This window comes from Anomaloglossus baeobatrachus, chromosome 1, assembly GCF_048569485.1.
Source record: "Anomaloglossus baeobatrachus isolate aAnoBae1 chromosome 1, aAnoBae1.hap1, whole genome shotgun sequence".
Lineage (NCBI taxonomy): Eukaryota > Metazoa > Chordata > Amphibia > Anura > Aromobatidae > Anomaloglossus > Anomaloglossus baeobatrachus.
Genome location: NC_134353.1, coordinates 674,993,641 through 675,006,554, shown reverse-complemented (window position 1 = coordinate 675,006,554; position 12,914 = coordinate 674,993,641). Strand labels below are relative to the sequence as shown.

Sequence of the window (12,914 nt, the reverse complement as noted above, 5' to 3'; positions counted from 1 at the left end):
AAAAAATCAGTATTCCACACATTATTGCTACACAGTATTGTTAGAGCAAAGAGAAGCAATACTGGCTAGTCTACACTACACAAGCAGTTATAAAAAATGGGCCGAAATACCTATCTAGATGCCATTACAGAGAATCTGTCAGCGGATTTTTTTCTATGTAAGCTGAAGCCAGCATGTTGTAGGGATTAAAAAACCAAAATCAACTGTGCCTTTCTTATCAAGCTCTGTGCTGTTGTTTACTTAAGATAAAGGCTTTATCACTTGATGATTATCATTGCTAGGTTTAGCTGGGATGTGCATGGCAAGTTGGCATGGGCCCTCCTCTGATTGTACATTGACAGTGAGGTGTCAATCACTTTAAGAACCTGGTGTGGGGGGAGACAGCTCCCTGGGCTCAGCTACATGACTAAAGCTAAAAATTCAGATTGTGTCAGAATAGATGTAGAGATTAATCTAAGTGATACATCATTGGATTCATAATCTTCTTGCATTCATCTTGCTGCTCTCAGATGAGGTGGCAAAAACCTGCTGACATATTCCCTTAAAAGAGGCCAAATACATGCTATGCAGCCAGAACAGTCTGTTATGGGGGTAGAACAGATAACATAGATAATTCCAGACTCCTGTTATGGAAGGACATCCAGAATAAGCAGCTAGGTTTCTGTTATATGAAGTGGTTCATTCAAGACCTCCTTAAAACGTATCATCCAGACTACATAACCAGCCTGCAGTTTTATAACCAGCCTGCTCCCCTGCCTGCTACACAATCAGAAAACATTCTGATAGAAGGCAGCGCATATTATAGACAGACTGCTGATGTAACAATTATGTTTATTTTAATATTTATTGGCTATTTAATATACATAGTTTTTACCTATATTTCAATTTATACAGTCAAAAATTGCATGTAAAAATAACATGACAAAGTCACACACTATAGAATATATATATAAATATATATATGAAAGAAATAAGCAAGCAGCTTGACATATACTGAAAGTAACACAATTGGAGAGGGACACAGGTCAATTTTCTGTTAATGTAATGGAAACCCCAATGTAGGAGCTAATGAGGGAAGAAATGAAAAATCTGTGACAAAGAAGAATGTTTAGCAGGATACAAATAGTATGCATAAAAATGCTATGCATCAAATGTCAACTAAACCTTGCCCTTCAAGTAAATGATAAAGGACAGAACCTTAATGAGGAATGTAGAAGAGTTGGATAATGGAATGGGCAAATGAAACCGGTTTAAATTGCTTCTATGGATGACCAACATACATCTTGCTGATCCCTAGGTGCTAGAAAACAACAGGTCCTTTCAGTAAACAAAGGCAGAATGTGGGAAGATAGATTTCCAAAAACACAGATTTACGTTTATTTTTTACAATGTGAAAGATGTCACATAGAGTTTAAAGAAAAAAGTCGAAAATGTGTTGTCAAACAAAGAACCCTGACTATTTATCTCCTACTGTAGCTTTGCAGAATTGAGTGTGACATTTTGTTCCAGAACCTATTAATATAATATACATCGGATACGTTTTATAGCTCCTTTAGTATTTGGGTGTATGCAAGTCCTACACAAGCCTCTGCCAAGTAAGTGAACTCAATGTTGGCTAATGAGGCATGCAGTATGGCTTTTGTCAGCCTGCTGCAGATAATGAATAGATTTAATGAGATGGACAAGAAATGGAAATATCAGTCAGGTGAGACACAAAATCACTTTATAATGGAAGCATATATTCTTTCTAAAGTTTTCCGTGATGGTGAATTTGTCTGTTTCATAATGTGCCACACTTGTTACCTGCATACGATTTTCTTGTTATGATGTATCTGCCTCTAGCAAAGCCAAAAACTCATGACAATTAGTTCTCGAGAAGTCAATTCTAATATAAATACTTTCATTGCTTTAAAGCGTAATAGAATATATAATTCTAATATCTGACATTCGAAAAATAACCTGTGGGTATTTAAGATGGGGTGCTTTTAAAATGTACCTGTCATTTTAGATAACTTTTCAGAAAAGACTGCCCTGTGAATATGAGAAACAATAATTTTCTTGGGCCTATTTTATATATACAGTATATATACATACACTTGAAAGTAGAAATTTAGTAATGCGGTGGTCACACGAGACGAGCTATTGCGCGATGCATCGTCGGGGTCACGGTTTTCGTGACGCACATCCAGCATCGCTTGCGACGTCGTTTCGTGTGACACCTCCGAGCGACGCAGAATCGCTCACAAATTGTGAGTCGTGTACTCGACATTTATTTTTAAAAAAATTGTTTATTTTTAATGGCGCCGGTTGTTCATCGTACCCGGGGCAGCACACATCGCTCCGTGTGACACCCCGGGAACGATGAACACAGCATACCTGCGTCCCGCGGCTCCCGCCGGCAATGCGGAAGGAAGGAGGTGGGCGGGATGTTTACGTCCCGCTCATCTCCGCCCCTCCGCTTCTATTGGCCGGCCGCTGTGTGATGTTGCAGTGATGCCGAACGTCCCTCCCCCTTCAGGAAGTGGATGATCGCCGCCTACAGCGAGGTCGCTCAGCAGGTAAGTACTTGTGACGGGGGTTTAACGACTTTGTGCGCCACGGACAACTAATTGCCCATGACGCACAAACGATGGGGGCAGGTACAATCGCTCGTGCAATCGCACGATAGATCGTACCATGTGAAGCCCGCATAACACTATCTAAAAAGACACATCTGCATGTTTTTCTCACTATCTGACATGAAATCAGAATAAACTTTTCCCGTTTTAGGTCAATTAGGAACCAAAATTATTTATATTTGCCACATGCCAGAATAAGGAGAGAGAATGTTTTAAGGCATTTTAATTACTTTCTGCAAAGTTAATAGTTTACATACACTTAAGGGTGATTTACACGCTGCAACATCGCTAGCGATTGCTAGCGATGTTGCGAGCGATAGCACCCGCCCATGTTGTTCGTGCGACATTTGGTGATCGCTGCCATCGCGAACAATATCGCTACGGCAGCGTCACATGCACATACCTGTTAGCGACGCCGCTGTGACCGCCGAACAATCCCTCCTTCAATGGTTAAGTGCGTTCGGCGTCACAGCGATGTCACAGCGGCGTCACTAAGTGGCCGCCAAATAGCAGAGGAGGGGTGGAGATGAGCGGCCGGAACATGCCGCCCACCTACTTCCTTCCTCATTGCCGGTGGATGCAGGTAAGGAGATGTTCGTCGTTCCTGCGGTGTCACACACAGCGATGTGTGACACCACAGGAACGACGAACAACAAGTGGCATGCACCACCAACGATATTATGAAAAGGAGCGATGTATCAATGATCAACGATTTTTGATGTTTTTGCGATCGTTGATCGTCGCTCCTAGCTGTCACACGCTGCGATGTCGCTAACGACACCGGATGTGCGTCACAAACACCGTGACCACGACGATATATCGTTAGCGATGTCGCAGCTTGTAAAGCACCCTTAAGAGTACTATGCCTTTAAAGAATATGGGACAGTTCATATGATGATGGCATTTTTATTATCTGCAAAGTCAAAAGTTTACATACATTTCATTAGTATTTCGTACCTCTGCCTTTGAACTTTATGACTTGGGTCAAATGTTTTGGATATCATTCTACAAGCTTCTTACAGTAGTTGGTAGTAATTTGGGCATATTCCTCAGGACAGAACTGGTGTAACTAAGCCATGTTTGTAGATCGCCTTGCTCGCACCTGCTGTTTCAGTTTTGCCCATACATTTTCAATAGTATTGAGATCAGGGTTTTATGATGGCCTCTCCAAAACATTGACTTTGTAATCCTTAAGCTACTATGTAACCAGTTTGGCAATATGCTTCGGGTTATTGTCCATTTGGAAGACCCATTGCCATCCAAGCTTTAAGTTCCTGGCTGATGTCTTGAGATGTTGCTTCAGTATTGCCCCATAATCTTCTTTCCTCGTGATGCTATCTATTTTGTGAATTGCACCAGTCCCTCATGCAGCAAAACAACCCCACAACATAATGCTTCCTCCCCTGTGTTTCACGGTTGGTATGGTGTTATTAGGCTTCAAAGATTCTCTTTTTTCCTCCATAGGTAACGATGGTCATTATGGCTAATCAGTTCCATTTTAGTTTCATCAGACCACAGGACATGTATCCAAATATTAAGGTCTTTGTTCTGGTGTGCATGTGCAGACATTAATCTGGCTTTTTTATGTTTCTTTTGGAGTAATGGCCTCTACTTGGCAGAGTGGCCTTTTAGCCCATGTTGATACAGTACTCGTTTCACTGTGGATAATGACACAATCTTACCAGCTTCCGCCAGCATCTTCACAAGGTCTTTTGCTTTTGGTCTTGGGTTGATATGCACATGTCTGACCAAAGCACATTCATAACTGGTACCAATCTTTTTCCTGAGCAGTATGATGGCTTGGCATTTTCATCTTGTTTGTACTTGCATATACTTGTTTGTACAGATGAACGAGGCACCCTCAGGTATCTGGAAATTGCACACAAGGATGAACCAGACTTGTGCAAGTCCACAATTCTAATCCTAAGAGCTTGGCTGATTTATTTTGACTTTCCCATGATGCTACACAAAGAAGCAGTGTGTTTCAGGTGTGCATTATTATACATCCAGAGGTGTATCACTAATTAACTCAGATGAGGTCAATAAACTAATCAGAAGTTTCCAAAGATATGACATCATTAAATGAGCTGTCCCATATTATTTAAAAACATAGTACTCTTAAGGCCCCGTCACACGCAACGATATTGCTAGCGATATCGCTAGCGAGCGTACCCGCCCCCGTCGTTTGCGCGTCACGGGCAAATCGCTGCCCGTGGTGCACAATATCGTTAGGAGCAATCACACGGATTTACCTGCCTAGTGATATCGCTGTGGCCGGCGAACCGCCTCTTTTCTAAGGGGGTGGTTTGTGCGGCATCACATCGGCGTCACTAAGCGCCGTCCAATAGAAGCGGAGGGGCGGAGATGAGCGGCCGTAACATCTTGCCCACCTTCTTCCTTCCTCATTGCCGGCGGCTGCAGGTAAGCTGTAGTTCGTCATTCCCGAGGTGTCACACGTAGCGATGTGTGCTGCCACAGGAACGACGAACAATCTGCGTCCTCTCAATCAACGATTTTTTGAAAATGAACGACGTGTCAACGATGGACGATTTGGTGAGTATTTTCCATTGTTAACAGTCGCTCGTTGGTATCACACGAAACGACGTAGCTAACGATGCCGGATGTGCGTCACAAAATCCGTGACCCCGGCGATATATCGTTAGATACGCCGTTGCGTGTAACGGGGCCTTTAGTGTATCTAAACTTTTAATTTTGTAGGAAGTAATAAAAATGCCTTCATGTCTGATAGTGAGAAAAACATACGTATGTGTCTTTTTAGATTGCATATGTAAACTTCTGGTTTTAACTGTACATGTTCTACTTATGTTTGGATGCCACCTAATACTAAAAACATAGAGTTAGATTGGCGTGCACTCAATCCAAGGAGTAGAGGTGCAGGTAGATAAGATGTTTAATCTCATATAATCTAATCATGTAAATCACCACACTCACAAAACTGTAGTTTGCAAAGGTGTTGTTTTTCTATTTACATATGCTCGACACACAAAGAAATAGTGCTGGGGAATGCGACAAGGACAACATTTTGACCCTTGTGGGTCTTGTTCACGCTGTCGCTTAGAGAGTGTGTAGAATGGTGTACCTGCGCCTAACGACCAAACACAAAGACGGGAGTGTCGGCATCCACTATTCACTAAGGATATTTTTTGTATCAGATGATCCTAGCCTTACAAAGGCATTAATAAGCTGAACCTTCCAAGTCGGATGAGGTACATCTACCAGACACAGGCGCAAGTGCTCCATTCTTCGCACTCTCTAAGTGACAGCGTGAACAAGACCCACAGGGGTCGAAACGTTGTTGTTGTCGCTTTCCCCAGCACTATTTCTTTGTGTATCCAGCAAACTGATCCAAACTGGATGAAAAATGGAAATATTTTCATGTACACAAAAGTGAAAACTTCTGGGTGTCTGAATTAGATCTTAGCGTTTATTCAATGTTTTTCATAAGGAACTTGACTACATATCAATCTTATCTGAAAAATGAAACTAATTTACCTTCAATAATTATTTGCTTTACTTTTAAGTAGCAGTTATATTTATTCCATGTCAAATGAGCAATATTAAATAACCTCTAAATGGTACCGTTTTTACATTTGACAGCAGATTTACCTTGTTCTTCATCAATTTTCCGTAAATATTTCCTCATTATGCTATTTACATCATCTTCCTTGCCTTCTGCTTCAGGTCTTTTATTTTCTTCTGCGTTTTCTGATGTCATTTGCTTTCCTGAGTAACCTTCACCATCCACTCTTTGTACACGGGGCCGACTTTTAATACTATCTGCGCTTTTGCATGATAAAACAGAACCAGACGATGATGAGGAATCAGACAGATTTCCTGGATCTTCCCTAAAACTTGAACTTTTCTTTAATACACTTTTCAACCCCCCTGTGGAAAGGCTTGGTTCATTTGATGGGAGATCACCAAAATGAACACTGAGAGGCCGTTGACCATCTCTCCTATCCCTGGAAGTTCTGGATAAACTTTGAGATGATTGTGACCTTCTGAGAGCAGGGAGAATATCATCAGAATCATCTGTTAATTTCCTTTCAAAGCTGAGACTGGGTACTTTCCAGTTTGATGAATTTTCATCATTTCCAAGATCAGATAAATTAGAAAAACTCCTGTTTTGGAAAACAAGACGTTGTTTTCCAAAACTGTTTTCAGAAACTTCCTCCAGTGGTGTTTCAAGACACTGTCTCCACGGCCTTAGTCTTAAAGAAGAACTGGCACCATCTTCTTCTAATTCAGAAGATATCTGCTTAAAACCCAAACCCTGCGGAGGTTGGTTAAGAGATTCACAAGAACCAAATCTTGCCATGCGCTTCACAGCAGGTGACAATGTTGGGTCAGCTTTCTCAGATGGCAAGCAACGAAGGCTTGATGAACGTGTTAATCCTGTTATAGGCTTTTCATCTGAAAGCTTGCTGAGGGCAACTGAAAAATCTTCTTCATCATCATTAAGCCGCGTGCATCTTCTAAGGGAAGAAGCACCAGTTGTTCGGTAAATAGGCAGTGAAGATGTTTCTTCTATGACTAGGGAAGATTGATCTTTCTCAGTGGTCCTTTTCTTTCTCACTTCTTCTAGAAACTCAGAGAGAGCAGATGAGGAACGTGAAAACTTTTCTTCTAATGGTGAGGGTCGCCTTCTGCCAAGTGTTGGAGTTGTGTTGTCAGTATTAAGCACTGGACTTGTATTCTCCTTTTCTGAGGATAATATATTGCTGCCATAACTCTTAGAGCCAGACGTCAGGGAAGAACTTGGTCGACTTACATCCTGATCATCTTTTTGCCTGAAATAAATAAAAAAATGAAAAGGTTATGGGCCATACTTTGCTAAATACATGAGAATAAGGCATTGCTATAAAACAGAATGAGGTTATGTTCAAACATTATATTTAAATCTGCTAGAAACTCCAAAGAAATTGGCAGCTGGTTATTTGCACCTAAATGTGTAAATCTTGCGGCTGATATTCCCGCAGAAAACAACCAAGTGTATAGCAAATATATTCTCTTGTGCTTTTGTGGATTTAATGCCAAGTTTAATGATAGTCTCTGTACAACCTAGCTTTCTGTGATGACGTATTATCCCATGTGACCTCTACAGCTCGTTATTGGCTATAGCAGCCTTGTATGACCGTTAGAAGGCCAGACAATAGCGTTAAAGATGCACCAGGGAACTTTAATGCAGATTTAAGGCTTTCTTGCCAGGTTTAATGATAGTCTCTGTACAACCTAGCTACCTGTAAAGACATATTACCCCATATGACCTTTATGGCGCATTATTGGCTATAGCAGCCTTGTATGATCAGTAGAAGACCAGGTAGTCGAGTTAAAGACGCATCGGGGTACTTTAATGCAGATGTAAATATTGCCAAAGCAACAGTTTTATTGTGCTGGTGCTGCGTAACTAATGTGGAGTGACTATGCGGTTTGTATAGAGTGGTCGCTAATCCAAAGTGCATTAAAACGTTTGCAATACACAAATATCTTAAGGCCCCATACCATAATATGCTGATAGCAGAGTAAATCATCTGTTCTTCTAAAGTTTGATAAATCTAAGGAATTAGTATTTATTTTAAAACTTGAAACTTTTTTTCTTTTTCAGGATTTGCAGATTTTATTCTAGATCCACAAGTAATCTTCAACAAAATCCTCAGAAGTTGGGGCTTATTGAGGATTTTCAATTCCGCATTAAAATCAAAATCAGAAAACAAGCCTAAGACTATTCCGTGACAAGAATTGACATGCTTGAGATGAAAAATTCAACAACGCAAGCCAAAATTTATGCAACATGTGGATAAAATCTTTTTTTCTGTATTCCAGTACAGATTTTCCATTCATAAATCTGTACAGAAAATCCACAGTAAATGAACTACATATGAAAATGTCCTAAAGGGCTGCCATGTTTTATTTAAAATGAACACATTTATCACAATATGTTCCATGATATCACTGAGTGTTTCAGCACACGGAACCCCAACATACTCTGTACAATCAGATATATGTGTAAATAATAGAATACTACAATCTTCCTGATATGGCAGTGTAGGGAATATTATAAAAACCTGAATAAAGCTTATTTTTCTTTTTCAGATTGTAGAAAATAGGAATTAAATTATGAAAAAATAAACAATTGAACGAAAAAGTGAATACTAGCGAAGCAGCTACAATTAATATGTGTGCTGTTCAATGTAACATGGCATTCAGAGATGAAGGGGTTTTTCTCTACTATAAATAGGAATACAGTGTAATGCAGTTGTTAGTCTTGTCCTAAATAGAATAAGCTATTTTGTTTCATGTATGTCAATAATGATGCACATTTTGTTTAATGACCAACATTTTACAATTATATATTCTGTAATGATTGGAAATATCTCTGCCTCTCTGGAAAGAAAAGGGAAATATATATAAGCTCACCCTGAGAAGCTTGTAATAGTCCATATTGAGATATCTAAGGAGATCAAATGGAGGCCGATGCTTGGATCCATAAATCTGGCATCCACAGAGTAAATACAGGAAGGCGATATCCAGCACCAAGCTTGATTAAAACTCTTGTCTTTATTTAATGGGATTAAAACATACTGTGCTTAAAATGAGATGACCAATGATGCTTTTTTGGACTGGGTCCTTAATCATAGGCTTGATTAAGGACTCTCTCCAAAATGCGTCAGTGTCATCTCATTTTAACCACAATATGTTTTAACCACCTCAAATAAAAACAAGAGTTTTAATCAAGCTTGGTGCTGGATATCACCTTCCTGTATTTTCTCTGGAAAGAAAGCACACAAACCTGGCCAATCCTCATTTCCCAAAGGTACCCTAGGCAGTTTATGCATTTGTGTACTAACACTATCAATATTTCTCTCTGCTTAAAAAGATTCTTAAACTTTTTTCCTTGGAATTATGTAATAAATATCAAAGAAAGTTACATAAAGTCAGAAGAATACATTAGTTTGATTTATATTATTATTTATTTAAAGAGCATCACTGATTCCATGGTGCTGTACATGAGAAGGGGTTACATACAGAATACATATACAAATTACAATAGACAGACTGGTACAGAGGGATGAGGACCCTGCCTTTGCGGTCTTACATTCTATAAGATATTGGGGATTGACAATAGATGGGGTATTGGTCGGGCGGCAGTTCCGGTACGGTGGTGAGGCGGCAGTTCCGGTATGGTGGTGAAGCAGTAGCTGTGATGGTGGTGGCGCAATGGGGGTCATTGGAGATTATAGGCATTTCTGAACAGATGAGTTGTCAATCTGTTTATAGGCCTTTTTATGATATTTTGGACTATTCGGACTATCGAATAGCTTTATGGCATTAATACAGTCTTAATATAATTCTTAAACATCATGGAGCTATGCAACCAAAATATGCCCTAATGTGTATAATATTGTGAGAGCAATTATTAGCATTTTCTAGGAACTAATATCTGTTCTAGTACATTACAACCATTATTGACAAGATCTATTTTAGGCATACACGCCTAAATGTAGTATTAGATTTTACAACAATAAGTGATTTTATTCATCTTCATTACATCCAGTTTCCAAGCATATTGGTTGCAGTGTAGATAATCTAAAAGGTTGTGACTAGCTTTTATAGCCTGGCATTAAAATATATTACCCTGTTTTGAGACTGCAGAGGACTCTATCAAGTGTCGTTATACGTAATGAGAATATATTGCAAGAACATTTTGTAGAATGGCACCACTATTTCTACGCAGGTGTAACCATATTAGGTTCTTTACTTTATCACTCTGTTATCATTAATTATCAGGGCTCTAGTGACTGTGGGATCTCTGAACGTTAGTAATAGAAGAACTTTGAAGACTCTGATTTACAGTATACAGTATGTAAATATGCAATAGAACCTAGCTTTAAAGGTTGTCCACTTTCAGAAAAATGTGCCCCAAGCAGCGTAAAATAACAAACTTAGCACATACTCACCCTCACTGCTTCGAGCGCGAACTCCCCTCTGCTGCTCCAGTCCCGGTGATTTGTCTGCAGCTTGTGCACTGAGTTCAGTGGCACGTGCCATCAACCTTGGCACAGCCTTTAAGTTCAAAGAATGAGTTCAGTGATTGGCTAGAGTGCTGATGTGAACTGTTGTCATGAGGTCACTGCTAAAGCCAAATCACCTTGACTGGAGCAGTGGCAGTGAGCCGACTCTGAACCCAGGCAGGATGAGTAGCTGATGAGTTGGCAATTTTCGCTACAACTCCAATTCCAAATAAGTTGGAATGTAAGATGTAAAGAAAACAAGAATGCAATGACTTGGATATCTCCTCATGCCATATTTTAAACATTTAGCTATTTCATTTGAAAATATGAACACATTTCAAAAAAGTTGAGACAGTGCCATGTCTATCATTGTGTAGCACAGATAAAAAAAAATAGTCTGCACTCAGACAAGTGGGTGGTGGTGCAAGTGAAAAATGGGTCCAATCCAAGATAATAAATAAATTCACTGCACTCATAGATTGTGATGCAAAAAAATATTTAAATTTATTGAGATGACTGTGAAGTCATTAAACGTTTCGACCCCGCCTGGGTCTTAGTCAAGATCAAGAGTCGCTTAATGATGGGTGCTTGGGATATGGAAATTTGAGTGGATTATAGCGTTGATAGAGAATACCTTTAGGAAAAGGTCCTGGGTTTAGCCAGCGCAGCAGTGCTGTGGCAGGTGATGTGGTGTATGCACTAGGCACCCATCTTTAAGCGACTCTTGACTAGGACCCAGGCGGGGTCGAAACGTCGAATGACTTCACAGTCGCCTCTTTATTTATTATCATTGTGTAGCAACCCCTCTTATTTTTACAACAGTCTGTAAAAGTCTGGAAAGTAAAGAGTCCAATTGCTGGAGTATTGGGAGAGGTATGTAGTCTCACAACATGCCTGATGCAGGTTTCTAGCTGCTGAACAGTGATGGGTCTTTGCAGCCTCATTTTTCATTTCACATTTTTCTAAATTTAGATGTGTTGTTACCGATTAGTGAACCAATGACTACCTTTGCTTCTGAGAGACTCTGCCTGTCTAACATGCTTTTTTATACACAGACATGTTGCTTAGTTTTCATTGTACCACTTACTTTGCCAGTCTTTTTTTTAATGGTGTTCCAACTTTTTTGAGATGTGTTGCTGCGAACAATTTTGAAATTAGTTAAAGCAAACCTGTCAGTAGAAATTTTGCACTAAACCTAAAAGATTCCCCTTCTGCAGCTCCTGGGATGCATTCTAGCAAGGTTCCTGTTGTTATTGTGCCCCCTTTTAGACCAAAATAAATACTTTATAAAGTGGTACCTTTTTGTATGCAAATCTTGTTAATTGTACACGGGGGCGGACTGTCTGTTGTCCGTTATTCTGCCTCCTGCTGCTTTACGCCGCCCCCCATCGCTCAATTTCATACCTCAGTACGCCGCCCAGTGCGCCCGAGGTCTCGCGCATGCGCCGTGCCAATCTAGCAGGACTGCACTGTGCACAGTGTGACAGCTGGTGACGTGTTGCGCAGGCGTGAGATTATGGGCGGCGCTGTGATTTTCATCAGCAAGTACCCGCCCATAATCTCGTGCCCGCACTTTCCCCTCTGCCTCCACCGTTCTGCGCAAGCGCTGGCCAGATGAACCCACGTCACCTAGGGGAAAAATTCCTTCCAGACTCAACAAACGACAATCAGACAAATTCCCTGGATCAATATCCCATGACAGAATCTTGTCTTCATAACCTGTAATATTATATTGTTCAAGGAAGACATCCATGCCCTACTTGACTTTTTTACAAGGCTGGTGGTAAATGAGGAATACGCTGAGCTGCCGTGCAGAAAAAAAACGATCCAGATGGAGATCAAAGTGATTTTATTTTCAACGTGTTTCAATGAAACCTCTCGCCTTCATCAAAAAAAAAAATCACACATACCTCCTCCTTGACTTTTTGTAATGAATTGACCATTACTACATCATGTGGCAGAGAGTTCAATAGTCTCACTGCTGTTTCTGTAAAGAATCTGCATCTGGGATTATTAAAAAGTATTTCCTTTAGACGTAGTAGATGCCTCCTTGTCATTGTTGCAGGCCTAGGTGTACAAAGATCAATAGAAAAATCTCCGTACTGTCCTTTCATATATTTATATATTATAATAATATCATTACTAAGCCTCCTTTTTTCCAAACTTAATAACTCCAAGTTTGATAACCGGTCTTTGACCTGCAGTTCTCTTACTCCTTTAACACTAGAACTACTGAGGTAGTCATTTTGACTACTTTGCACTA

General features: G+C 40.1%; 1 protein-coding gene across 1 annotated transcript in view; it reads right to left on the bottom strand.

Annotated features, from left to right (window-relative positions):
* MYO18B (myosin XVIIIB) overlaps positions 1-12,914 on the bottom strand; it is a 1,019,172-nt gene that overhangs the window by 7,791 nt on the left and 998,467 nt on the right. Inside the window, exon 43 of the mRNA XM_075320057.1 lies at positions 6,246-7,429. Within this exon, the coding sequence (XP_075176172.1) occupies positions 6,246-7,429 (1,184 nt within the window). The remainder of the gene's footprint in view (positions 1-6,245; positions 7,430-12,914) is intronic.